Source organism: Rhinolophus ferrumequinum, chromosome 12 (genome assembly GCF_004115265.2).
Source record: "Rhinolophus ferrumequinum isolate MPI-CBG mRhiFer1 chromosome 12, mRhiFer1_v1.p, whole genome shotgun sequence".
NCBI classification, from domain to species: Eukaryota; Metazoa; Chordata; class Mammalia; order Chiroptera; family Rhinolophidae; genus Rhinolophus; species Rhinolophus ferrumequinum.
Window position 1 is genome coordinate 83,789,910 of NC_046295.1, and position 27,925 is coordinate 83,817,834.

At 56.2% G+C, this 27,925-nt stretch overlaps 1 protein-coding gene across 1 annotated transcript in view; it reads left to right on the forward strand.

The window, feature by feature from the left end:
- CACNA1B (calcium voltage-gated channel subunit alpha1 B) overlaps positions 1-27,925 on the forward strand; it is a 158,929-nt gene that overhangs the window by 56,064 nt on the left and 74,940 nt on the right. The window contains 7 exon segments of the mRNA XM_033123225.1: positions 2,382-2,494; positions 6,865-6,977; positions 8,430-8,561; positions 8,879-8,951; positions 16,906-17,023; positions 18,576-18,643; positions 21,391-21,497. Of these exon segments, the coding sequence (XP_032979116.1) occupies positions 2,382-2,494; positions 6,865-6,977; positions 8,430-8,561; positions 8,879-8,951; positions 16,906-17,023; positions 18,576-18,643; positions 21,391-21,497 (724 nt within the window).

The window sequence follows — 27,925 nt, forward strand, 5'->3', positions numbered from 1 at the left end:
TGTCAGTCTGGTCCTTGTTTCCTGGCTTTGCTACTTGAATGGCCTGGTCGCGTGTCTGATGCACTAGGGAACCCGGGGCTGGGGTACCTGAGACGGGGTGCCTAAGGCCAGGGTGTCCAGGGCTGGGGTGCTGGGTGCCCAGGGCCGAAGAGCACAGGGCTGGAGTGCCTTGGGATTTGAGTTCCCAGGGCTGGGGTGTCATGGGTTGGGCCAGGCCTCAGGATTCTGCGCCTTGCTGCTTTGTTTCTCTGTGGTCTCCTGGGAGTTCCCAAACTCACCGGCCTCTTCCAGGGAAAGCGGCTGGAGGGAGAGGTGGGTGTGCGCTGGGTGTGGACAGCTGTGCTCAGTGCAGGCTCTGCCCTTGCCAGGTAGGCTGGAGCAGAGGAAGGGTGATGCAGTGAGTGAGGGCGGGGGCACCTGCTGGCACCAGTGGCATCACACCTCCCGTCGGTCCTGGCCTGTGGCTGGTGCCCTGTGGAGAGAGGGTTCTGTGCACCTCGGCTGTCTGTCCATCAGGGAGCTAGGAGCCCCAAAACTGAGGCTCGAATGGCGAAGGCAGCTGGCCCCTAGGACCATGCTGCTGCGAGCTCCCCTGGCCTCACAAGACAGTCTGGACCACCTTCTCATGTGTCCCTCTGTTCTCACAGCATGCTGTCCTCTTACTGTTAACAGAAGACACTGTCTACGTTACTGCCTCTGCTCCCCCTTGGCCTGTGATCTCGGGACGGTAATCCTATCCCCTGCCCGCTCCTGGCAGCACACACACACCAGCTAGCTGGACAAGCCAGTCAAGAATGAGCGAACCCTCGCTTGGCCTTGGGGGGCTGGCATAAAGGCGGGAAGAGGGACCTTCTCTGGTGGTCTGGTCTATGGCAGCTCCTGTCCATGCTTCTTGCGAGCTGGTCTCGGGGCTTCAGCTCCAAGGGTCACTGTGAGGCTCATCTCGGGGCCTCCTGTGGGGAGTCCTGAGGGGCAGAGGCGGACAGGGCGCCTTTGCAACCTCGTGGGGAGGCTATGAGGCCTCGGGTATTTCCAGGTGGCTGGGACTTTGCGAGCTGCATATCGCGGCAGGCAGTGCTCAGCTTTTCCACCACAGTCCTGCCCTGCTGGCCAGATATTCAGGGAGTGTCAGGCCTGAGCTGCTCCTGCCTGAGGGGCAGCGGGTGTCTGTGCCGCTGACGTGGCCTCTCAGCCTCCCAGGGCGGCAGCTTTGCCTCCTCACTGCTCATTCTGCACCCACCTGGGTGTCCTGGTGACTTTCTGGTTGGCTTCAGAGACCAGCGTGCCGTGGGTGGGTTGCTCCCAGGAGCTGTTTGTCCATGTCCTCAGGCCATGGACAGAGAGTGGGTCCCCTCCTTGAGACCTTCGTATGTCAGTCTGAGGCCCGGTGCCCAGTGGCCAGTAGTGCTGGTGTCTGCTCGTCCAGGGGCGGGGCTCTGTCGTACAGTGCTTGGTGGAGAGCTGGGGGCACTGCAAACTCCAGGGGTGCAGTGACGGCAGGCTGGACATCGTGTCCCCACCGTCTGGACGCCAGAGGCCCCGGGAAGCCTGGGAGGCCCTCGGGTGGGCCTGCCTCGGGCTCTGAGCTGCTGTGCTGGGTCACAGGCAGTGCCCTGGTCTCCTGTCCAAGGCAGTAGCAGGTTCCAGCTCGGCGCCCGGGAGGGTCAGCGACAGTGACCTTGCTGTGATGTCTGCAGTCCCCGGGCAGCTGCGGGTCCTGCTGCCTGGGCCCTCCTGTGGCTTCTGCTGCCTCCTGTTCCCACCGTGCCTTCTGCTCGGGCTGTGTCAGGGGCACTGTCCGTGTGCCCAGATCCCCTGCATGAGGTGGGACTCCTGATGGGCCCAGCTGCAGGAGCCTGTGTGGCTCACAGCGTGCCGCCCGGGAGCCGCCTCCTGCCGGGTCTAGGGTCGCTCCGGTGGTGGGGCAAGCCTGTGAACAAAGGGAAAAGCGAGCATGGTGCCCTGGGGTCCTGAGGAGGGCACGGGAGTCCTCTTGGCAAGACAGGGAGCTCTGAAGAGGGACTGAGGGACTCGCCCTGTGACCAGAGCGTGGGGTGTGACGGACGGAGGCTGAAGGCCGGGCGACGGGGCTTGGCCCTCCTCTGGGGGCACCCTGGGGGTACCCCATGCCCAAGAACCCACCTGAGCCCAGTCAGTCCTGGGAGCCCACCTGCTGGGCCTACCCCCTGCCCCACAGGCACTGGGCACTCACCACCTGCAAACTGGAGTGAGCGTCTCTCCTCCCTCCCAGTCCTGTGGCTTCTCTGCTGGGCTGAGTTGCAGAGGCCTGGATGGCTCCATCCCAGAAGGCCCGGGGTCTGGGCTGGAGCCAGGTGGAAGGAGGCTGCGCGCTAACCACCCTCTTCTCTGGCTTCTCCTAGACTTTGCAGAGTTTGTTTTCCTGGGTCTCTTCCTCACAGAGATGTCTCTGAAGATGTACGGCCTGGGGCCCAGAAGCTACTTCCGGTCCTCCTTCAACTGCTTCGACTTTGGGGTGAGTATGTCACCTCGTCAGCAGGTCCTGGTGTCCGTGCTGGACATGCACACATCCGCCCCGTGAGCCGCGGTCTGTGGCTCAGGACCCAGGACCCAAGGGGACTGTGATCCCCTGTGGGTCAGAAACGCTTCCTGCCACCAGGGAGGTGCCGTGATGGGCGGCCCCTCCCGATCAAGCCCTGATTGGGGGGTGGGGGCTGCAGGACATCCTCCTTCTATCCCCGGACCCTGTCTGTAGACTTCAAGGTCAGCTGAGGATTCTGGCCCCCTCCATGTCTGGAAGAGTGGTCTTTTCAGTATGTTGCTGTCCGGTGGACGGCCTGGTCTCTGCCCAGCGTCCTGTGGGTCTGGCCTTGGGCAGGCTCGGATACTCGCAGCAGCGCCCCCAGGGGGAACCTCCTTGAGGGGTTGGGATGCAGCAGCCTGGCCGGTTCCTTGCACCTGCCCCTGTGGCTCAGAGAGGCCTGGAAGGAAGGCTCACGTGGGTTACCTCCATGGGCCCAGCCCAGCAGGCCCTGTGCTGAGTCCAGAGCTGGGCCTACCTGGAGGCCTCTTTGTGACCTGGGGACTCTGAGAGGTGAAGGTGCCACCCCAGGAGGACCTACGTCTCCGCAGTGTTCTCAGGGCTAGGCGAGATCCCTAGCTGTCAGACCATAAATCTTAAAGCTGCTTAGGTTTCTCGTCTGAACTAATGGATCCCAGAACACGGGCATAATTGCACATAAGCTCACAAGTTATTCCAAAACTTAGCACGTGAAAGTGGCAAGTGTTTGGCATCGCCCCATTGCCATGGCCAGGAGTCCAGGTGTGGCCTCCCTGGGGCCCGGGTACAAGGTCCCAGCCGAGGCCGGAGTGGGTGCTGTCATTCCAGGCTGGTCAGGATGGCAGAGGTGCTTTCAGGTGATCAAACGTGGTGGCTAGTGAGACTGAGAAGATCAGCTTCCAGGCTCACACACATGCTGGCTACCTCTGTTCCTGGTCACACGGGCCTCCACAGGCGGCTGGAGTGTCCTCAGGACCTGGAGCTGGTGATCTGAGAGGAGGATGAGAGGACCCACGGTGGAAGCCCCAGAGCTCCAGCTCAGAAGACGTAACCCGTCAGTTTTCCATGTTATACTTGGAGTGAGTTGTTAGGCCCAGCCCGCATGTAGGGGGAGGAGGACGTTACAAAGGGATGGAGCACCAGGATGCCAGGAGCCGTGGGGGCCACCACAGCCCACGCTCTGGTCCCAGTGTGACACTGTCAACCTGCCACCCCCCCGAGGGCTCATCCTCCGAGGCCAGGTTGTCTGAGTGCAGCTGCCGGGTCCCCCTCAACCTGCAGACGCGGGGAGATAGAGGCGACGTATCCACCCCACAGAGCCTACAGGGTGGTGGGACACACAGAGGGTGAGTGCCTGCTCAGAACGGGGACAGTGGACCCCAGGGAGCCTCTGGTCCACAGCGATGCCGGAGTCCTCCCGGCGGGCGTGTGCGATACTGCGATGGCTGCTTAAGGCCTGCAAGCCTTGTGGGCCCCTCGTTCTGCCCAAGTTACCTTCCCTTTTTCCTGAAGGCAGCATGTGTTCAGCTGGACAGTGTCCCAGGCTTCTTTCTGCTGGTGGGATTTGGGCGTCCCAATACCTTTTGTGCTGTGTCTGCCCCTCTCAAGCCGAGATGGTGACATGTCTGCAAATGTCCGTCTCCAGGAACTCAGTGGGTGTGTTGCAAACCTGGGCGTTCACCCATGAGATAAACGCCGACCCACAGCCCTGTTAGGGGCCAGCACCTTTGTGTCCCCGAGCGCCTAGGCCTTCTGGAGCCCCCTTGCAAGGCGCCTGGCAACCTTGGAGACTGAGCAGGGCTGGCCCTTTGGGAGCTTAGACGTCACAGCCACGTGTGGCCCCGTCATCACAGCAGGCCATGTCATCTTTTTTTTTAAAGATTCTTATTAAAATGTAGCTAACATGCACCATTATGTGAGTGTCAGGTGTACAGATAGTCATTCAACACTCATCTTCCTAAAGAAGTGATCACCGTGATAAGTCCAGCCGCCATCTGACCCCGTCCCACACCATCACAGTGTTACTGACTCTGTTCCCCAGGCTGCACATTACACCCCCATGACTGACTTGTTTTATTCCTGGAGATCTGAACCTCTTACTTCCCTTCACCTTTCCCCCCGCTTTAATTTTTCAGTTACAGTTGACATTCAGTATTATTTTATGTTAATTTCAGGGGTACAGCATATGGTTAGACATTTGATTGTAAAACCTAGGAAGTGATCCCCTGACTAGTCTAGCTCCTACCTGGCACCATGCATAGTTATTACCGTAGCGTGGACTACGTTCCTTATGCTTTGCTTTACATCCTGGTGACAGGCCACCTAACTGGGGCGTTACCTGCTCTCTGGAGAGGCTGAGCACTCACTCCCAGGCTAGCAAGTCCCAGCCTCTTTTTACGGGACAGCAGTTTCCTCACTCTCTGTCCTGTGACACCAGGTGGCATCTGCTGGGAAGCCTCCTGGGTTCATCAGCACATTTCTGCCCTTCCCGTAGCTGCAGGTCACACTCGGTGCCAACACAACAGGCCCTGCCTCCCAGGACTGTCCCTTGTGTGGCACCCCCTGTGGTTGTGTCCCGGGCACATCGGGCTCAGCTTCTACACATCGCCCACGTCTGCCTGTTATGACAGCAGTGCCTCCCCCTCCAAACTTCACTGGATTTTCTTCTGTATGGCAAATTGCCCCAAAGCGACAAGCAGTTGTTACTTCTCACTCGATGTGTCCTCCCAGTGCCCCTGGCTCCAGGTCGCGTGAGCTTTAGGCTTGTGCCCACGCTGGCTGACAGGCCTCGGACAGGCAGCTTCCAGGCTCTCACGTGTTGCTGGCAGCCTCGGGTCCTGGTCTCCTGAGCCTCTGTACAGGCTGCCCCACTGCCCCCACGACACGGCAGCTGGTGGCCTAAGGCTGAGAGGGGACCACAGTCTTTGTAAAGTGCCACCTCAGGTAACATCCGATCACTTTTGTCCTGTTCCCTTTGCTGGATGTGAGTTACTAGGCCCAGCCCGTCCTCGAGGGCACAGGATTGTAAGGTGGGGGAGGGGAGCAGACCATGGTGTGGCCATCGGGCAACCTCAGAGGCCACCTTTATGCTGAGCCAATGGGAGCAGATCCTGAGGAAGGTTCGTGGAAAAGGGGAGTGACACTGAAAGGTGACAGTGAGGACAGATTTAGAAAATGCCGGTCTTTGGCCCAAAGCCACATCTGGAGGCCATGTGACTGCTGAGAAAAGTTGCTGGTGACGGTCACACTGTGGCCAGCTTGTCCCGTGTTGTGTTGCCAGGGTCACAGCGGGCCCTGCAGCCATTGGTGTGTCGGTGTCAGGTCACTTGTGTAGTCCGACACATATTCACGGTGAAGTGTGCAGCGGCTGGCTGCATTGGGGTCACTTATAGCTACTGTGACCGCCACACCAGACGTGCCAGTTGATGGGCCATCGGTAACCCGAGGGGGGCTTCTGGTGAAGGGCCGAGGCCTCTGTCCCAGCACAGTCACCATCTCCTTAGTGATTTGGGGAGAAGGTGACGCTGAGCTGATCCGGTGTGAAGTGGATGGAGCTGTGTGCACGTGACTGTGACCTTGGGTGATGTGTGAGCCAAGGGCAGTGAGACTCGAGCTGCACGCCTGAGTGCCCCACACCAACCCCCGGAGTCAGGTTACAGGACACGGTCAGCCACGTGAAGGACGGCGCGCGTGCTGGCGTGAGCCCGGGCGTGCCCGTGGGTGTGCTGGGGGGAGGGGCTGCGTCGGGGCCCCGCTGTGTGTCCCGTCCAGAGGTACGATGGCAGGGTCTGCGTGCTGCAGCCGCCGCTCGTCCTTTCCGAGCCCCTCACGTGACAGTGACCAGGAACGGCTGGGGACGAGGGGCATGCCACTTGCTCATGGGTCCCCGTCCAGCCGCAAGGACAGTATCTGGGAGACCTCGTTGGTGAAACCAAAGGGCAGGCTCGCCATTAAGTTCCTGGTGACGCGTGCTGGGCTCTGGTCCCTGGGAAAAGTCTGAATCTGGACCTCAGAGCAGTGACAGCGGGAGGGAGTGACGGAGGCAGGTCCGTCTTATAGGCAGCTGCCCAGCCTTGCGGCGTCAGGAGTCGCTGGGTCACCTGGCTGCTCTAGGCACGGGGGGCGCTGGACAGGGCAGCTCAGACCTGTCAGGAAGCCAGCAGGCCTGACCCCACCCACCCCTGTCCTATGTGTCTGGTGGGCCTGGGGCTGCAGGAGCTCAGTGAGGCGTGTCCCTCGCGTCCCCCTGCGTGGCTTGCACTGCTCACGAGGGAGGCGGCCACACGTGCAGGGCGGGGCTGGTGGCTGACCTCTGCCCTTTGCAGGTCATCGTGGGCAGCATCTTTGAAGTGGTCTGGGCCGCCATCAAGCCAGGAACCTCCTTCGGGCTTAGCGTGCTGCGGGCACTGCGGTTGCTGAGGGTCTTCAAAGTCACCAAGTATGTCGCCTTGTGCCCGGTGGGGCGTGGGGGCAGTGTGGGAGCTGGGGGCTGGCGGTGCCGGCGTCACACTCAGCTGTGGGGGTATCTTTTGGGGCTTATATTTGCACAGACTCGGACGACAGTCATGAAACAGCCCCTGCTCATCTCAGCCTGTCAGGCCACATGTGTCCTCTGGACCATCCTGACTGCATCCAGGTGACAGGAGGTCTCACTGTCCATCAGCTTGCACCCCGTGGTTTCATATGGTCCCCTCTAGAAACCGGCCATCCCACCATGAGTCTGCAGAGGCAGACTTTGCTTCATAGTTAATGGAGGAAGCAGGAGCTGTCGGGTAGAAGTCATCTTCCTGCCACCAAGCTGGCCCTCAGCCCCTCGGCCCGGCCAGCGCTGGCATGGTCCCTCCCCCCAGCCCTGTCCTATGTGAACGGTGTTTTCACAACTCTGGAAGTGAGTGGCTCCGTTTTGCCCACAAAGAGGCCGAGGCCCAGGGCAGAGGTGACAACACAGCCAGTGTGCAGACCTGGGCTAGTCGCCGCCCTCACTGCTGGGGCTGTGGTGACCAGATGAGGGAGAACACATCACCCACCAGAGCAGTCAAACCAGCCCAGACAGCACAGCAGGGACCCTACGCTGTCCTCTCCCAGCGCAGTGCAGGACGGAGCCTGTGGTGCTCCCACCTGTGGCCTGTCTCCCTGGGGCCTGGGGCTGCTTCGGGTGCCTGCAGGGAGCCCAGTGTACTCGGCTCTCCATGGTGGAGGGCACTCGGCACTCTGAGTGGTCAGCAGCTAGGCTGTCGGCAGACATGAGCAGGGCCCGTGTGCTGTGGGTGCCACTGACTGGCAGGGACTCGGTGAGAACTTGGGAGCATCTGAGGGGCGGTGCAGGGGCTGTTTGGGTCCAGGGAAGTCATCCAGCAATGTCCTCCACACCCACTGCCATACCGTGTCCCTGGTCCTTGGTGACGTGTGCCCCTCTGCTCACAGGATGCCCGCTCGCGGATGGCGGTGTGGCCCCTAGCCTACGGCAGCCCCATGTGCGGTGGCTGACGGCCAGCAGTCATGGCCCTCACTTCACACAGCGCTGACCGGAGGCCCCTGGAGGGGGCCTGGGTGCTGAGGTGGGACAGGCCAGGCCAGGAGCCCGGGGTGGGCCATGCCTGCACTGTCCTGCTGAGGAGCGTGGCAGGGCCAGGTTTGGGAGGTGAGAGTGAGTCCAGCCCTGGACACATGGGTGTGCCATCCCCATGGTGCCCTGGTGACAGGAGGCTGGGTCTAGGACTGTGGAAAGAAGCTCCACTCCTTGTGTATTGTAACTGTGGGACGCTTAGGACGTAGAATGCCCCAGAAGCCACAGCTGTGACTGCAGGGAACTGGGGTGAGCGTGATGTGGGGGTCCGGAGCCGATGTGCTCCACCGGGCACAGCTGGGCTCAGACCCCGCCTGCCCCCAGGTACTGGAGCTCCCTGAGGAACCTGGTGGTGTCGCTGCTCAACTCTATGAAGTCCATCATCAGCCTCCTCTTCCTGCTCTTCCTGTTCATCGTTGTCTTTGCGCTGCTGGGCATGCAGCTGTTTGGGGGCCAGTAAGTGGACGGGGCTCAGAGCAGCTGTTTGGGGGCCAGTAAGTGGGTGGGGCTCAGAGCAGCTATTTGAGGAACAGAAAGTGGGAAGGGCTCAGCAGCTGTGGGGGGCACAGACAGTAAGTGGGCCCATGGGGAGGGCTTCTGAGCTTAGAGCGGTGGTTCTGCCCCCGTTCCTCCTCCTGCTTTTCATCCCCAAAGGTCCTCCTAGAGCCCAGCCCTCTTACAGCTTGTGACAGGCCCTAGGTGCCCAGCTGCTATGCCAGGTCCTGCGGCTCCTAAGGGGGCTGCCCCTTCCTCAGACGTCTCATTTTTCTCAGGTTCAACTTCAAAGATGAGACGCCAACGACCAACTTTGACACCTTCCCTGCTGCCATCCTCACTGTCTTCCAGGTAAGGTGCCCAGCTCCAGGTGCGCTCCTGGCCTGCTCAGCTTCCCTCCCAGTGCTGGGCCGGCAGCCTTCCTGTAAGCTCCCTAGGGCCACAGCACAGCTCAGGTGGAACTTTCCACCCAACAGAAGAGAGCAGGCAGAGACGAGGGTAGGCTGGTCCCCCATGTCCTGCGATGCCGTCCTGGGCTTCAAGCCACCAGCTCAGCTCTCAGTCCCTAGGACTTGGCATTACAGCCATATCTTGTCCTTTGAGAAGAGAACAGAGCACCTGGTTCTCCCTCACTTCTCTTCGTGTCTGCAAAGCACGTCCCCCAGCTCCATGGGAAGCCTTGGGGTGCCCTTGGGAGGTTCTGCTGCTGGAGCCGAGTCTCTCACACAGGGCAGGGACTGCCAAGATTGGTGTCACCGATATAATGGCAGACATTTGTGTTCCGCGAGCCCTCTGCAGACACCATGTCTGAGGTTGAGTAAGGCGGGGGGATGCTTTGCCTACAAGGACACTTAGGGAAGGCCAGCAGGCTGCATGTTCAGGCCAGGGGCTCAGCTCAGCACCTGGCCTCTGGGATTGTCAACCCCAGCCCCAGCCAGAGCTGGAGCCCACAGCATGTGCAAGGAGGCCGTCCCTCCAAAGGAAGGGAGTTTTCTCAGCAGCCGCTCAAACCAAGCTGGAGGGTTGCTGAAAGAGGAAACAGGGCCAGGGCTGATCAGGGGGATCTTGAATGTCAGGCTGGGGGAACTAACAAGAGTGCATTCCAGAAAAAGCAGCAAGGTGAGTGAAGTCTGGGTGGGGAGCACAGGTGTGTGATGGAAGGCTTGGGGTGGTGGGGCCGGTGGGGCCGGCATGAATGGCCCTGACATGCCGGCCTGTCCAAGAGGTTTTGCCCTGCGGGAGCTTTGCAGGGTTTCCACAGCAGGGGGTGGCGTGATTGACACCGAGAGCCTTGCTTTGCTGTATTTGTTGCAAGAAAGGACCTGAACTTGCTGAGTGGTGGTGTTTGGGAACCAGGGGAAGAGGCCAAAGTTAGAGGGAGAGAGGGCTTCTGACCAGGCGACGCTCTGATTGTACCTCAGGCCTCTGCTCTGAACACAGCAGTAAGGGGAGAAATACCTTTGGAAGTTGACATAGCCAATGGGAAACAATGTCTGCTAGACATTGGCTAGAAATGAGACGAGACAGTGGCCAGGCATCTGTGGACAGTCTGGGAAGAGGCGGTGCTGAACAGTAGCAGCACTGGCCCTGCAGAAGGCGTGTGGTCCTTTAAGGGGCTGGGGGAGGCTGAGGAGATCACAAAGGCAGCTCATTGGCCAGGCCAGGCCTGTAAGTCCCACAGAACGATAATGGACTGGAGGCCGAGACTCCAGGATGGGAGCCCCGTTTCTGAATGGGGTTGGAGAGGGGATGGGACAGGAGGGCATGTGACCTGGGAGAAGAACTTCACTTTTGTTCACGATGAACCTGCAGACGAAAGTTCTGAGAGCCAACCCCGTAGAAGAAATGACTGAGCAGGGGCGACCGACAACGCTCACGGTCGGAAAGTGAGCTCAGGCCTAGAGGAGAAGGGTTACTGCACAAACACAGGTGGCTTGGACGGAATATGCCTCAAACCCACAGAGCGTTACAGGAAGAACTCGTAGCACACACCACAGCATTGCGAAGGAAAGGCACCTGAGAACTAAGAATAGATGAACATGGAAAGGAGCCAAGGAGAAATTCTAGAAATGAAAATAGAGCTATTTAAATAAACTGAAGGGTGAAGGGGCCACTGGATGCAGCCCGAGGACAGCTGAGCTGCGGTGCGGACATGACACTCAGACGTCTGCTGTGACGGTGCCTGTGCTCAGAGGCCGAGCAGGACGCATGACACGGAACAGAATCACTCCAGACATAGACACATAGTGATATGGAGAAAATCTTAAAAACTCCCTAGAAAGATTTCCTACAAGAATGGTGATCTGAGGGTGGGCCTCTCGTGAGCAGTGGTGCCAGAGGTCTGGGGGAAGTAACTTGAAAACATTGTAGGACAGTCCCTGTCAGCCTGGAATTCCGAACCCGAGAGCCGTGCTTGCAGCACGGGGAGAACACATTCACGTGAGGGTGGAGAGAGTCACCGTCCAGACTGACCATTACATGGTTGTGAAGTGGGTGCTTTACAAGAAACCATGCAGCAAACTAACCCAAGAAGAAATAGAAAACTGAACTATTTCAGAAATTGAACAGTTGAAAGTTCACCTTTCCAAGTCACATTCACATACTGAATTCTAAATAAGAATTCTAAATAAGAAAAAAACTCCAATTATATACAGACCGCGCCAAAGAAGATCAAAAGGAAAGCAGCCAACTCATTTTGAGGCTCGACTAGCCTTGACATGAAAAGACCAGACAAGCAACGTATATGAAAAGAAAAATCGAGGTCATGATCACAAGCAGAGACAAAAACATCCTGAGGGAAATAATAACTAATCAAATCTAGACATGCTTAGAAAGCTTTATGATCAACCTGAATTTATCTTAGAAATACAAGATGATTTAACATTAGAAAAGACTTTCATGTAACTCACCATCTTAACAGAATAAGGAAGGAAATAACCCTAGATCATCAGAAAAAAGCATTTGAACTCTAGCAGAAGCACAACCAACCATGATAGAGAGGATAGACAAATAAGACTGACAAATTTTGTTAATTGTCAAATTAACACATAGGGATTCATTATACTCTCTACTTGGTGTATATTTGACAATATCCATAATAAATTTTTTTTTTCTAAAAAACACACAATAAAACCCAACACTTATTCTAAACGAGGTCTTAGCAGATTATGCTAATATCATTGGTCTTAGTTCATTAGAACAAGAAAAAAGTGAAATAAAATTCCTCAAGATTGACAAGAGAGGAATAAAAATGTCATTATTCACAGATGAAATATTTGTGCACGCAGAAAAGTCAAGTGTTGTCACCGCAGATGGTGTGGGGCCACTTGGTTGTCTGTAGAGAAGAGCATGAAGTTGGAATCCCACCTTGAAAATTGATTCGGATGGATGAAGACCTAACTTTGAAAAGCAAATCTGAAAGTTTAGAAAGACAGACGGCGACATAACATTATTAACTCAAGGCAAGGGAAGCCTTCTTAAAGAAAATACAAAAAGCACAAATCACACAGGAAACCATTGAAAATTTGACTGTTGAAGATTTCTGTGCCTCAGGACACCATAAAAAGATTGAAAATAACAACAACAAGTCACAGGCTGGAGGAAGACATTTCCAGTGTCAGCAAATAACCAACAAAGGATTAGTGTCCAGAGCATACCAAGAACGTCCACAAATGGAAAAGGAAAGACAGACAGTGCATCAGGAAAGGGCAAAAGGTAGAAACAGGTCACTCACACAAGAGGACCTGGGCCGACGAGCAATCTGTGAAAACTATTTTCAGTGTTACCAGAAGTCAGGAAAGTGATTGAAACACCCTGAGAACAAACCTGTCCATTCAGCTCAAGTTAAGAAATGCTAATTGTGAAGCAACGTCACCTTGTAGCCATGTGGTGACACGAGGGTCCTTTTCTGCTGTGCTGGGGTGAGGACCACTGTGGACAGTAATTGTCCCCTTGCATGTGCACACAGGCGGGTCCTGTTGCTGCTCAAGGCTCTGAAAAGGATCTTGCCCAGCTGCACAGACACGCAAGAGCATCGTGGCAGCGTTGTTTGTAAGAGGGAAAAGCCGCACGTCCCCCAAATGTGCATCAGCAAGGGAATGGCTAAGAAGTGCCGTATTCTGCAGCCGTAGCAAGAGTGACGGATCTCACAAACGTAATGCTGAGGAAAAAATAATAATTATAGCATGTAGTACTGTCTAAATAACTCTGGGAACCTGCGAAACAATGTTGCTTCCGGCATATGAGGTCTGACAATTAAGTTCACAAACTCGTCCTAGAAAAAGTGCTATACCCCTCATTGCTGAATATCACTACGGTCACCTTCGAAGCACTCCCCTTGGGAAGCTATGCACTAATGCCAGTGCCCAGTCCACCCTTCAAAGCAATTCTGGAACTCTTTTTCTATAATGGCCATCAGAGCTGTTGTCATATTACCCCTTGATGTCCTGAATGTCATCAAAATGTCCTCCTTTCAATATTTCCTGTATCTTTGGGTAAAGAAAGAAGTCATTGGGGCCAGGTCAGGTGAGTAGGGAGGGTGTTCCAATACAGTTATTTGTTTACTGGCTAAAAACTCCCTCACAGACAGTGCCTTGGGAGCTGGTGCATTGTCGTGATGAATTGTTGGAGACAAGTTCAGGTCATCTAACTTTTTCACGCAGCCTTTTCAGCACTTCCATATAGTAAACTTGGTTAACTGTCTAGTTGGTACAAATTCATAATGAATAATCCCTCTGATATCAAAAAAGGTTAGCAACATCCTTTTGACTCTTGATTTGGACTGACAAAAGTTTTTTGGTCATGGAGAATTGGCTGACTTCCATTGTGCACTTTGACGCTTTGTTTCAGGGTTGTATTGGTACACCCATGTTTCATCACCAGTGATAACACAGCCCAAAACATCGTCTTCCTCTCCAAAAGGTCTCGGCAAACTTCAACTCTTCTTTGGGTTTGTTCAGAAGTGAGCTCCTTCAGAACCATTTTTGCACACACCTTTCTCATGCCAAGAGTTTTAGTTATGATTTTCTAAGTTTTTCTATCGATGGTCTGCTATGCTTCTCACAGTCAGACGATGATTTTGACACATTTTTGTAATGTTTTCGTCAGTTCTGCTCATTACTGGCCGCCTTGACTTCTCTTCATCAGTGACACGTTCTCTCCTCTCAGAAAACAGTTAATCCATTTGTAACATCATGGCATTATCCCCATAAAGTTGGACTAACATGTCCCTGATGTCACTTCCACTCTTGCAAGTTTAACAAGAAATTTAATAGTTTGTTCGTTGCTCTAATTAAAGCTCAGACATTCTCACGACTGCACACAAAAACACGCAACAACAATAATGATCACCACTCAGCAAGACACTGCCACACGTCAACAGAAACACAGCTGTGAGATACTTGTATACCAAGTTTTGGAAACCTTACCGAGCTGTCCGTACAGTGCTGCCAGCGTAAGTGCATGGTGGAAAGTTCGCGAACTTGATTGTCAGACCTTGTACATACTGTAAAAGTGCAAAAGCTTGCACAGGAATGGTAAACACCAAATTTAGGGTGCTGGTTTGGGGGCGGGGAGAAGGAGACAGGGGGAGTTTTGTCCAAGGAACATCTGCTACATTTTAATGTTTTATTTCCTTAGCTCGGTAGTGGGTACACAGAGGTTTGTTAAATGTTATCCATTGTACATTTCTGAATGTTCGAAACAGTATTTAAACATTATCCAAAGGAAATTGTTGTGATGTTAACAGCCACAGTAGACATTAAGGCAGACACGCTTTAGTAGAAATAGAGAAGCATGTTACATGTGAGAAAAGGAAGCTGCTGTCACGAGCTCGCACGACCCAACAACATGGTCTGAAATATATTGGGCAAGAACTGAGAATTACACAGAAATGAAAAGTTGGGCATCTCGTAACAGATTTGTAATGCGTTTCTGTGCAACTGAAGGAAGAAGCTGGAAGTTAGAAAGGCCGTGAGAGCGCAGATGAAGTGCAGGAGTCAGCCGACATACAGCTGCAGCCAACCGGCCAGCCGTGGGGAAGCATCAGTACTTGGGGCAAACAGGACAGTCACAGAATGTGGCCACTCGTTAAATCATCCAGGAAATTCCCACAAACGTTAAGGAATTGCTGTCCTGCACCACACATTCCCGATGTAACTTAAATAAATAGAAAATGCTGATAAAAAGTCATTTAAAATCTTCCTCGTTGGTGAAAACTGAAAGGTTGAGTTAAAGAAGACATCACAATGGATATTACAAAATACTTAGAACTCAACAACAATATCAGAACTTATGGGGTAAGGCTGAGGCAGTACTTGGAGAAAAGTGTACACTCTTAAATGCAATTGTCAAAATAAAAGAAAGACTGAAGATAAACTAAGTGCTCATCTTAAAAATCTAGGAAAAAGAATAAACTAAAGAAAAATTGAAAGCGGGCAAAAAATGATAAGAGCAGACATAAATGAAACAAAACTAAAAATACTAAGGTAACAAACTCATATAAAAATCTTGTTCTCAAGAAGACTAATAAAGTAGATAACTTTCTAGAAAGACTGATCAACAGAAAGGCACAAATAAAAAGTATTGCCGGGTGGCCGGATGGCTCAGTTGGTTAGAGCGCGAACTCTGAACAACAGGGTTGCTGGTTCGATTCCCACATGGGCCAGTGAGCTGCGCCCTCCACAACTAGGTTGAAGGACAGCTATTTGGGGCTGATGGGCCCTGTAGAAACACACTGTTCCCCAATATTCTACAATAACATTTATTTTTAAAAAAATTTTTAAAAAGGAGTAATTCCCAAAGGAGGGATAGCTATAGAAAAGGGAGGTATATTCTTTAATTCCCCCCAAATATTATGGTGCCTTTCTACTGACAGTTTTGAAAACTTGATGAAATGTCTAGCTTTATAGGAAAACATCACTTATTAGCTCAAGATAAATTAAAAACCTGCATTGTTTTATGACCATTAAATGGAATCAGAGCTCGTCCTGTTTCCCTGCCCTTGCCCTGAGCCTGCAGTGACTAGGTGCGTCTCACCAAGCTGGCAAGGGACAGGTGACAACTTCCTCAAGCCACTCCAGAGAAGAATGAAGTCATACCATGAGGCTAGTACACCTCTGAAACCACAGCCAGTGGGGATAATGTATGAAAAGTGAAACGCAGGCTAGACTGAGCTCCCGAGCAGGGTCTGGTCTGTCTTATCCACGGACGACCCTAAGTGCCCTGCACTGCCTGGCACACAGCAGGCACTTTAAAGGTTTGCTCAGTGAAGGGACACGCGACAGCTGAAATTCAACGTTAAAAAGGCAATTTCTACTGCGCATAAAATAGGAGTTCGTAGCCGAACTGTGTTTATCACAGTACGACCGGAATTTGTCAGTATAATGTCTTATCTCTACAGGTTAAGAGAACAGCACACATGTCAGTAGATGTAGGAAGATAAAACATTGATACATGATCAAAACGTGTTCCAATAAGAATTGATAGGATTAAAAAATAAACTACAGCAAGGTGGGTGGCAGCTAGTACTTTCGGGTTTCTTTTTTGAGGGGTTGAAGAATGCTAAACCCTAATGTGGTGATGGGTGCCCATATCTGTGAATGTCCTGAGAACCACCGAATTGTACGCTTTAAATGACTCGATTATAAATGTGTCTCAATAAGGCTGTTATTTTAAAAAGACCATAGCAAGCATCACAGGTAAAAGATTGCACAATGGTTAAGTTTATGTGTCAACTTGACTGTGCCCAGACGGGGTTTTCCTGTCGGGACCTGATGCAAATATGGCAAAATGTTAACACTTTTCCTTTTCAGTGCTGGACACGTGAGTGTCTGTTATGTTATCCTCTTGTCTTTTCCAAAAATACAAGTAGAGGAGAGATGTGTTTCCTGATGAGGCGAGGACGTTATCAGTCACTCTCACAGCCCAGAGCCTTGAGCCCAGGGGGCGGGAACCTGGAGCGTCAGCAGCTTTGAGCAGCCGTGGCCCCTTTGAGTCTGTGTTCTGGGCTCTGGGCGTCGGGGGCTCTGCCCCAGTCCTGCGTCGCTTCTCCACTCACTGCTGTAGTCTCCTCTGTGCCTTTGTTTACCTTTTCTCCTGCTTGGAGCTCCCTTTCCATTTTTGGCTGACCCAGCTCAGCAGCCAAGTCCTGGAAGTTTCTCTGCAGGACCTTGGGCTACCCTTTCCTGCAGAAGCATCTAAAAACGTGTGTGTGCACATGCACGTGTGCCCACGGCTCTCGGGGTGTGCACATGCACGCGTGTGTGCAGGGGCCTTGCAGCCTGCCCGTGCTGCTCTCCCTGCACAGATCCTGACTGGAGAGGACTGGAACGCGGTGATGTACCACGGGATCGAGTCTCAAGGCGGGGTCCGCAAAGGCATGTTCTCGTCCTTCTACTTCATCGTCCTGACGCTGTTTGGGAATTGTATCCTTCTGTGGGATGGAGGGGCACACAGCAGTGGCCCCACGGTCATCATAGCTGCTTCTGAGCCTGCACAGGCCCCTGTCCTATCTGGTTGGGGTCGCCACGCCGAGCCTGTGTCCCTCCGCCTGGGGCCTGAGTTCTGTTCTGGCGTGGGAGGCCTGTGAGGGTGTCCACAGCTGTGGTTAGTGCTGGGAGATAGCAGTCTGGCCCCAGGGCTCTGTCCTGTGGGCTCCGCAGGAGCCCTGAGCTGGCTTGGCTGTGAGGCAGTGCCCTGGGGTGCAGGCTCCCAGGACCCAGGGCACCTCCCTGCCACACCGGGCCTGGGAGAGGGGGGTCATCACTGTTGGCCTCCTGCAGAGCTAACTGCTGCTTGAGCCTGGCACTGTCCCAGAGCCCCTGGGGGCGGAGGGGTATGCAAGTCCCTAGGCCTTTGGTGACAGCACTCAGTCACACAACTTTGTCCCCAGAGGAGTGCAGGATGTCTGAGACAGTTTGGTTGTCATGGCTGGAGAAGAAAGTGCTGCTGGCATCAAGTGGGCAGAGCCGGGATGCTGCTGAGTGTCCCATGATGAAGGGTTGCCTGTGTCAGCAGTGCCCAGGGATAAGGTGCCTTAGCAGGACAGCCACGGAGCGCCCAAGGCCCGGTCTGCAGGCTGAGCAGCGCCCAGGCGGGCACAGCTGGAGAGGGCACAGGGGAGATGCTGCTGGCTGCTCAGTACAGACACGAGCTTGTGGGAAGAGGCAGGTGCAGTGACAGGAAATCAAAATGAGTCAGGTCAGCGGTACATGAGGGCCTGATCCTGCAGAGACTCAAGGACATCAGGCCCTTGTGACTTCAGAACTCTGGGCAAGTGGCCCTTTGTGGCCTTCGTTTCCTCACTTGTGAAAGGGTGTTGTGGTAGGCTTTGTCCTGGGTCCTGGGGCGCTCAGTGGGATGGGCTCAAGGTGCTGTCACCATCAGCACCGCCAGGCTTCCACTGCTCTAGAGGGAGAACACCTGGACCGAGGGGAGGAAACGCTGTGAGCCCAGCCCAGGCCTGGAGCCCACGCAGTGCTGGCCTGGCTGGGTTTGCACGTTGTGCCCTGTCTTACCTGGCCTCTGCTCACGGGCCCAAAGGTGATGGAGCCCCGCACGCAGCCAGTGACAGTAGGAGGCTGTCTGTAGGCTTGTCCCTGGGTAGGAATCCGGGAGCAGGGACAGAGCAGGCAGTTCATGGGCTCTCCAGGGAGGCAAGGGCAGACTAATCCAACATAACCTCTGAGCTCCGGGCTGGGTGGCAGGAGGTTCCACGTGGGCATGGGGACGGGGTGACACGAGACTGCATGAAGGAAGCTTGGGCAGAGGCCAGGGACCCACAGAGCCCTGGTGGGTAGGTGGCCTCTGCTGGCGACAGGTCAGCGGGGCCAAGGGTCTGAAGGCTGTGGGTGCCGAGGAAAGGACGCTGGCCATCTGGGGAGCTACGAGCCCTGTTTCCCATGGGGGAAACCGAGGCGTGACCAGGTGGGAAGGTGTGCGGACACAGGGCGCCCTTCCTTAGCTGGAGCCGCCCAGACACGCTGCTGAACGTCTTCCTGGCCATCGCCGTGGACAACCTCGCCAATGCCCAGGAACTGACCAAGGTATGTGGGTCGTGAGCAGGACCAGGGGCAGGAAGGGTGGGGGGGCCAGAGAGCCACGAGGAGGGCCAGGTCGTGGGTCACGAGCCCGTGTGACCCGTGTGTCCAGCATGGTCTCCTTAAGGCGGTGGACAGGCAGAAATTAGGTTGTCACTCTGGTGTCAGGAATGGCACTGAGAGGAAGCCTGGAGCAGTGCCAGGAAGGCCGGTGGCCACGAGGGCGGCCCCTTGACACGCCAAGACCTGGGGAGAATGGCAGAAAAGTGGAGGGGAGTGTGTATGGGGAGCAGCATGGCTGATAGACAGGAGGTGCAGCCTGGACAGAACCGCGGGCAGGGGGGCGCAGGCGGCACTGGCCTCAAGTGAAGGGTCCCGTGATGCCTCCTGAGCCTGGTGTGTCTGTGTGTGAGGGACACGTGAGCTGGGCCGTGGGGAGCACCCAGCTCTGAAGACTGAAGGGCCGAGGTGGGCACCTGTGTTCATCCCTGGGGTCAGTCTCAGGTGGGGATGGTTGCGCTCTGGTGGTCACGGGGCAGTGCTGCCCTCAGACGCTGGCACTGGCTGGTTCCTAGAGGAGCAGCTGGTGCTACCTTCTTTGCCCACAGCAGGATAGCGTCGTCCCTATTAATATTAGATGGCCCCGGTGGACGCCATCTGATGTGCCTGGTGGGGGGTGTGATTGTACAACCTCCCCCCGCAGTTCCCTCCCAATGAGGCCGCCCCGCCTGGTCACCTTCCCCGCACAGCCCAGACGGTGCCGCTGGGCTGCCCGCTGACTCAGCCTCGGGCTGCTGCACTACAAGCCCACACCCTGTGCGCAGGACGCTGCTGCCAAGTCAGGCTGGCTGGGGAGGGCGCAGGCCTGGTGCAGACACCGTGTGCACATCTGTCACGCATGCATGCTCGAGCCAGTGCCTGAAAGATGCCGCCTGTGTGTTCTCACTCAGTCGGGTTCTCTCCAGTCCGCACGTCCCCATCCCAGGGCTGGGCTTGACTCGGGTCTTCCTCAGGAGGGCAGGCTCAGGAGGTCTCTGGACAGCTGAGATGCAGCTGTGGCCCCTGCACCTCCCATGGCTCCTGCTGAACCCTCTCCCCCCACCTAGGCTTGGGCCCTGGGGGTGCCTGTGGGTCTAGCCTCCCCCCTTGCTCTGGCCGCTGGCTTGTGAGGACTTGGGAGTCCCCCTGGCCTGCCCATTGCTGTCGTCAGGAGGGGCCAAGCCAGCAGAAGCTGGAGGATGGCCGAGGGCCTGGCTGGGCTGCCTGGGCTGGGGGACCCCTGTGTTCATGAGCACTTCTGGGGTCAGCGTTTCTGGGGCCATGTGAACTGGGGGTGCACAGCAGTGCTGGTGGTCTGGCACCAGCTGTCCTGGGTCGGAGTGGTCCCGCACTCTGCAAGTTCGGCCATGTGTAAAAACATGCCAAGGAACCGATGTCCTGGGAGCCCCGTCTCCATGTACAGACACTGGGCGATGGCCCTTTGGGAGCTGGGACTGGTAGAGGCCTGTCCGTGTCAGGCTGGCCAAGCCCCAAAGGTCAGGACTCAACTCTGCTTCCTTTATATTTGCACCGATAGAGTCATTTACTTTTCGAAGTGGAAACAAACTCAGGTTGAGTTTGTTTGTAGAATACCCTTTGGTTGAGTGGGGATACCCTCCACCCCCAGGAGCCGTAAACTAAGACGGAGGAATCAGGGTGAATCTGCCTTTGCCTCCTGTCTAGGGCCAGAGCTTGAAGGTCTGAAGGGAAGTCTGCAGACAGCTAACAGTGGACCTAGTTTTTGCCATTATTGTGACCCTAAGAGCAGATTCAAGGCTGTTCTGGGACCTGTTGGGGGTGCCAGGTCCCGGGGGGGCCCGGTGGACTGGGGGTTGTTGTTTGGGGGAATAAGCAATCTAGCTAGGTGACATGGAACTGCGGGCCCCGTGAACTCGGCCTGAAGCCGTTTATCTAGATGCCAGGAGCAGACATGTTGGTTTTGCCCAGTGACGTGGGGTCAGGGCCAGAGGGTCTGTGCAGATGTCCACTGTTCCCATGGAGGCAGGGCTGGTCCAGTGGCCGATGGCCATGGGGGTGCTGCCCAGGGACTCGGTGTTGAGGGGATACAGGACCAGGCACTACAAATAGCTGTCTAGCTCTGGGGGCGACAAGGAAAGACTTGTCCCAGTCATAGCTGGGACAGTGGGTCCAGGTAGAAAAGCCCAGAGGGTGCGAGGTGGCTCTGCTAGGCACACTCCTGGTGGCAGTGCTGTGGGCAGTGCTTGGTGCAGAGCCCTGCCGCCTGCTGTCTCACAGCTCTGGGGCAGAGGCTGACCTCGGTGTAGTGTGGCAAGTGCCCTGGGGGCAGAGGCCAGGTGGGACTGAAGGAGGAGTGGGTTTGCAGTTTGACAGAGTGAGTCTCAAATGCTGTGGAACAAACACGCAGAGCTGTCCAGGCAGCGGCTGAGTCCCTGGGGCTAGGGCTCTGGCGTGGGGTCAGGATGTGAGCATGGGTATGCAGTCAGCTTTGAGCATGCTGGGAGCCGAGGCAGGAAACCTGGGGGCCTCCATCTTGGGCAGCAGGCATGGAAGACGGGATACCTGAAGGCTGCCAGAGAGCATGTGTGGAGCCGGTGCTCCGTGCTGGAGCGGGTCACCCTGATGCAGGAGCCGCTGCCTGGCCACTCCGGTTCAGACAGAAGGAAGGACGCAGTGCCTAGGAAGTGGATGCAGCACTCCGAAGTGTCGCCATCTGTTTCTGTCTGTTCAAACAGGACGAGGAGGAGATGGAAGAAGCAGCCAATCAGAAGCTTGCTCTGCAGAAGGCCAAGGAAGTGGCAGAAGTCAGCCCCATATCCGCCGCGAACGTCTCCATCGCTGCGTAAGGCTCTGGGGAGTGGACTGTGGGTGGTCTTGGGACCCTTAGCAGGGAATGCCTTCCGGAGGCTTGTCAAGAGGGTCTCGTGCCGTGGCTGGAGCTTGTTGGGACACAGCCCCTGCTCAGGAGATGTGATGACCGGGGACAGCTCCCATCTCCTGCAGGAGTCTTTGTGCCAAGGGTTTATCAGGGAGCGTTCCCACAGCTCCCCCAGTTTGAGTAGGAGTGAGACGTGGCAGCGTGCAGCCTTCACGTGCTGTGTGGGATGGGCCATGCCGTAGGGATCTGTCTGTTCTTGACAATCTTGGGGGGCCCCAGGGCTCATCCTGGGGCAAACTCCACGAGTCCATCTGACTATTTCATGCACACCTTTTCAGAAAGGCATTTATGAGCCAGAAGATTCTAGGTGGTTTTTCAGCTGCCCAGGAGACTCAGTTTTCAGAAATGTCTCTGAGGTCTTGATGGGAAAAGGTGGAGGCAGGCCCAAGGCTCCTGTGCAGAGTCTGGAGCTGCTGGCTCCGTCTTCGGCTCCTTGCTTACCCCACACAGCCCACGTCCCGCACTAATCTGGGGCCCCAGATCTGGAGCTGGCCCGCCACCCTTTCTGTGAGGGGTGCGGTCAGTGCACCAGGACAGCTGCAGGCACATCTGTGGTGACACGTGCATCTGTGCTGCTGTGTATGCTGGCACGTGGACGAGTCTGTTGGGAGTGTGAGAGAGCATGTGCCTGGTCGTGAGTGTGCATATGTATGAGTGTGCAAGCACACGGGTGAGTTGTGCCATACCTGAGTTGCGTGCACATGTGTGAATGAGTTGCACACCCTCGTGTGAGTGTGCATGCAAGTATGTGCACGTGTGAGTGAATGTGTGCACTTGTGAGTGCACACATGGGAGTGCATGTATCATTGTGTGCACGTGTGTGTGCACAGGAGAGCATGCACATGGGAGTGTGCACGTGTATACGTGTATATACAGTATGTGTGTTAGTGTGTGCATATGAGTACATGTGCATGAGTGCGTGTACACGTGTGAGTGTACACTTGAGTGTGTGCACATGTGTGCATGTGAGTGTACATCATAGTAACCCATTCTTGCTTGGCGGACACCAGGGTGGTGGCCTGTTTCCTGAATAGGTGTTTGCAGGGGGCCTGTCTCTAAGCCAGACACGGATTGCCGGTCTTTGGTGGAAAATGAGCTAGAGGAGGTCGCAGGCCCCCGAGAGCTGAGCAGGACATTCAGACAGCTGCTGGGGTGGAAGCTTCATTGGCAGCTCTTTTGCTGTCTGGCCAATTCAGTTACGTGGCCACTGTGTGCCCGCAGACTCCTCTACAACCCCTGTCCTGAGGCCTATAAGCCACAGGACAGCGGGTGAGCCTTGGGGGGGTTTAGCGTGTGCTCGCTCTGCTGTTTCTGGAGGTGAGTGCCTTGTCCGGTGGCCCCTGCTACCAGCCAGGGCTGCTTCTGGGGGTGTGCAGCGGGGTGTCCACTGCCATCTGGGCTGAGACCGTGGAGAGGAGGGCACTGGGCCCTGAGCACAGCCATGGAGAGCCCTGCAGGCCACCAGGATGGGAGGTCTGGGCGCATTGCCCCTGCTCCCGGGGTGATGCTGCTGTGTAGGGACCGGCCGCACTGGCGGCCACGCCTGGGTACATGTGCCACCCGGTCTTGTCCTGATCACTGCCACGGTGCTGCTTCTCCACTGGGAAAGGGGTTCCCGGGGGATACATAGGTGCTCTGCCTCACATGGTCCTGAGCTCAGTCGCCTCACCCATGTCACAGCCGGCCGGGATGTGTCCAAGCGTCGGCCCCTGTGTTTTCGCCCCCGGCCAGCTGTGGGTCCTGTAGGCTCTACTGGGATGCACATGTAGGCCTTGGTCCTCTGGCGTGTCCTCAGCCCACCCGTGGTGGACACGTAGTCAGTCTGATGGCATCAGAGGCCCTGGGCACACAGTCAGTCAGTCTGATGGCATCAGAGGCCCTGGGCACACAGTCAGTCTGATGGCATCGGAGGCCCTGGGCACACAGTCAGTCAGTCTGATGGGATCGGAGGCCCTGGGTACACAGTCAGTCTGATGGCATCAGAGGCCCTGGGCACACAGTCAGTCTGATGGCATCAGAGGCCCTGGGCACACAGGCAGTCAGTCTGATGGGATCAGAGGCCCCCGATATGTGCACTGCTTTACTGCCCTCTGTCCGGCGGAGACCTTGCTCAGTCTACTGGTGTCTGTCGTTCCCCACCTGCCCCCACGTTTCTGTCCTCTGGGGGAGTCATGTTGCTTGGACGGGCAGGGCCTGCATCTCCTCAGCAGTTATTTCTGTGGCAAGCTATTGGGGTGGGGTGACAGCGAGTCACGTGTGTGGGAGGACTGTGAAGCGGGAGGACTGACTGAGACGCTCTCTGTGACGCCGTGGGTGCTGAGGGGACCTTCAGTGTACTCGGTGTTTGACAGACTCTCATTAGCACTCTGTGTGGCTTGACAGAGGGTGCTGGTGGGACTTGTCACTGGAGATTGGCTGGGGCTGTGTCTCTGGCCTCAGGTGACAGCCACTTCAGGCTGCTGAGAGGGAAGGGATACTAAGGTTGACATGGTCTTCCAGGTTCCCTGTGCTGTGTCACCCTCATCATCACCCAATTTCTGAATGCTGGTGAGTGTGCACACTCACACGTTGAAACATGTTCACACCCACAGTTCACACCCACATAACCACACCCACACGCTACAACCCCTTGTGTTCACACCCCACCCATGTTGACATGTCATGTGTTCACACTTGTGTGCATTCACACTCACTGAGACATGTTCACTCTCACACGTTTACACCCACACATGCTGACACATGTTCACACCCAGACACACATTCACTCACTTTCAGTCACATACCATTCATTCACACCTTCACACACTCGCACCCACTCACAAGCTCTCACACTCAGTCACACACCTGCTTGCACCCAGGGCCTGCAGGCAGGTGAGCTGCCTGGAGCTTCTCACTGATGTGCGCAGACGCAGACTTGGCCTTGAGAAGCGGAGCCGGGACCCACCTGGTCCTGCCCTGGGCACTGCCCTAAGGGGAAAGGACTATAGGGGAGGTTTGCTGTCTCTCCATTGGTTTTGGAAAGGCTTCCAGAAAGTCACTTGGAAATGGCTGGAATTACACCCACGGGCAGATGGGTTGCTGACATAGCCCGTGTGGCCCTGGGAAGGGTCCTGGTGCACTGGAAGCACCTGGCTTAGAGCTGGGGAGCTGAGGGGCTGTGGTGGGCTGGGCAGAGCACGGTGTACAGGCAGCAGGGCCCAGGCGACACCGCAGGTGAGGCCCCCTGCCTTAGCCATCTCTGCTCCATCTGCAGCTGTCAGAGCGGGTGCCACGGCGGGCAGGGGAGGGCTGTGTGGACTTGCAGGACAAGTGGTGCCAGCTCTTTGAACCCACTGCCCTTCCAGGGACAGTATGCTCCCAGCTGTGGCAGACAGGCCCCCAGGATAATGCTTCTTGTCTTGCAGCCACGTGGGGCTTGCTGTGCTCACTGCAGCTTCACTTTTCTGCTGGGTGCTCTCTTTTTCTCAACTTCTCTTTTCCTCCGAGGTGTTGGCCGGTGACCATTCTGATGGAAGCCTCCCTGGCCCCCTGCCCAGACGCATACTGCAGCCTGCACCCTGAGCTGACGCGGCTCACGCGTGTTCTAGTGTCTCAGAATCCTCTGCTTCTCTCACCCTTGTTCTGTTTTGTCTTTTGCATGTGCAGTTTTGTAAAGCACACTCGAGGTACTGTGTCTCGCAGCTCGTCTGTCTCCAGCGTAAACTCACCGTGAGTCGCTCTGCTACGATCTCTGAGGCGTCATGATAAGCACAATCACATACCTCCCTGCCACTCCCGATTGCTTTCCCACCCCAACCATTTGCTTCAGGGGGCAGCTCCAGGCAAGCCTGCAGCCTGGAGAATGGGGGATAGTGGGCACACTTCCTGACGTCCCCACGTCCCGCTCATAGGCACGCACTCTCTGACCTTGGTCCCCCTTCCTCTCCCTCCTGGTCTCTGTCCTCCTGTCTGAGGTCTGTCTGTGTGCCGTCACTCTGGTGTCTCAGGCATAGCTGCTTCTCTGAGGCGTCTGCCACTGATGTCTCCTTATAGTTCCCATGAGTCTTCATTAGGGGCTTGCTGGGGACATTTGTGGGGTGCCCCTGCCCCATCCCTTCCTTACGTGGGAGGGGATGTGTGTGTAATCCTTAGGAAGTCTTTGTTCTAGCAAGAGCAGAACTGCTTCCAGTTGTGAGGCTTACGCTAGACCAGCCAGAGCCCGGGGAGCCTGGGGTGACCCTCCTGGGGTGACACCAGTCTGACTGGGAGGCTTGTCCCCATGGCTCCCTCCCAAGGGTGAGGCCAGGTCCTGTAGGTGGGAGGTCCCAGGAGTGGCCGGGTGCCCTCTGCGTCCTGGTGGAGGTGGGAGCTGGGCTCTGTGCTTCCACGAGCACTGGGAGCTGCTGCCTCACGGGGTAAGAAAGCTGGATCTGGAATGATCCAGGGTGGAGGAACGTTCAGATGTAGGTGTCCTTGGTGTCACCTTGTCAGCAGCTGCAGTGACTAGATTTCTTAGCCCAGAGACCACATAGCAGGCCACAGCACAGAGTTCATGGCACAGAGGTCACGGCACAGCGCTCATGGCACAGGCCATGGCACAGAGGTCACAACAGAGGTCATGGCACAGGTCACAGTGCCTGGGTTGTGCTGTGCCCACACGCCAGGCAGGACGTCCTGGGAGCAGCTCCTGCACGTGACCCCTTAGAGAGCCCTTGTAAATAAAGACTTGGCCTGAGCAGTCATTGCCTCTCAGTCCTGTGGAGCAGAGGGTCGCTGTAGCTTGCGAACTCGGTGGAGAGGAGAGACCAGTGTTGGGGCAGGCTGACTCAGATACCCACGGTGCACAGACTCAGGCACACCTGACAGGAGGCCAACTGCCCAACTGGTGGCAGCGATACAGACAAGCCGAGAGAGGCCGCGAGACCCTGCGGGGGCAGGGCCAGGCAGAGCCCAGCGGGGCTTGCTCCCCGGCGATTATGAGGGAGACTGCCAGCCCCACGGCACCCCTCAATCCAGCAGACTGTCCACCTCTCTGTGGCCTTGAGCTGGTTCCTGGGAGGGAAGGGGCTGCAGACGTTGAGGGCACAGCCATGACCTCAGGAGCCCATCTCCTCCTGACCGGCCAGGACCACATGTCCCATTGTCTTTATTGCCTGTCTTCTGACCGACAGCCGGTCCCCAGGGCTTGTGGCCGTGTCTGAGCAAGCCACCATCTCTGAGTGCAAGCCCAGCTGGGAGTGCTAGACTGGTCGGGAGGCCTGGGCACGCCCCACATGGCTGTCGTCCGTCTTCCAAGGGTTGGCACAGTGCAGTCGGGCCGTGTTTTGGTGCCAGCTGGGGGTGGGCAGGCCCCTTATGACTCTAGGTTGAAGGCAAAGAAAAAAGTGTGTTTGTTTCAAGGTGACCCTGGGAGCGGGGCAGCATGGCTTCCATGTGTCAGGGAGGCAGGTCAGGGTTTGGGTGGCAGCCGGAAGTGTGTGTGGGTCAGCAGATGCCCCCCACACATCATCCTGCCTCCCCTGTCAGGGCTCCCAGGTGAGCGACAGATCTTGTGCTCTTCTGCCCCCCCACGAGGCACTGCGCTGGAAATGGCTCCCACACCGTCCCGCATTCACCTGCAGAGGGCAGGACTCGCCATCCATCACATTATTCAGGCCGACTGCTGCCTCTCTCTGCAGGTCACCATGGTGCCCATGGCCCAGGGCCCCGGAGCTGGTGCCTGGGCTGGCCTGGGTCCCCTCAGGCTGTGGCTCGGGGCTGTGCCGTCAGTGTGGTTGGGTTCTGGCCGAGGCCTCGCATCTTCCTTAGATACTTCTTTCGTTTTTGCCCTTGGGCATGCGTCTGATCCTGGCTCCGTCTGTGACTGGCTGTGGGACTCCCTGTGAGTGACGTCCTCTAGGCTCAGTGTCCTCAACTGAGGAGGGGGCATGGGAGCAACACCTGAGTCCTGAGGGAGCTGTGAGGGTTGGATGAGGTGGGCACTGGAGCCCAGAGCACAGTGCAGCTATTGAACGGCACAGATGTCACAGCCACCGTCGTTCTCATGCTGCTAATGCCGCCAGCCACCACGGTGGGTCCAGCAGCCTGCAGAGGACGAAGGGTGAGACCCTGGCCTCGGGGGGTTTGCTTGGGTAAGGGGGGGTTACCTACTTTGGGGGTCTTATTTAGCAAAGAGCCCAGAATGCCAAGGGCTTCCTGTGTACTCTGGGCTGTGGAGCCCCACACGTGACCATGTGAGTGAGGTTGGATGGTGGTCAAAGCCTTTGGTAGCCTGTACAGTGAGGGTGGCCTGGACCACAGGCCCCTCCTGGTGCCAAAGGGCTCCGGGGCGTGCTCTGGCTCTGTCCCTGGGG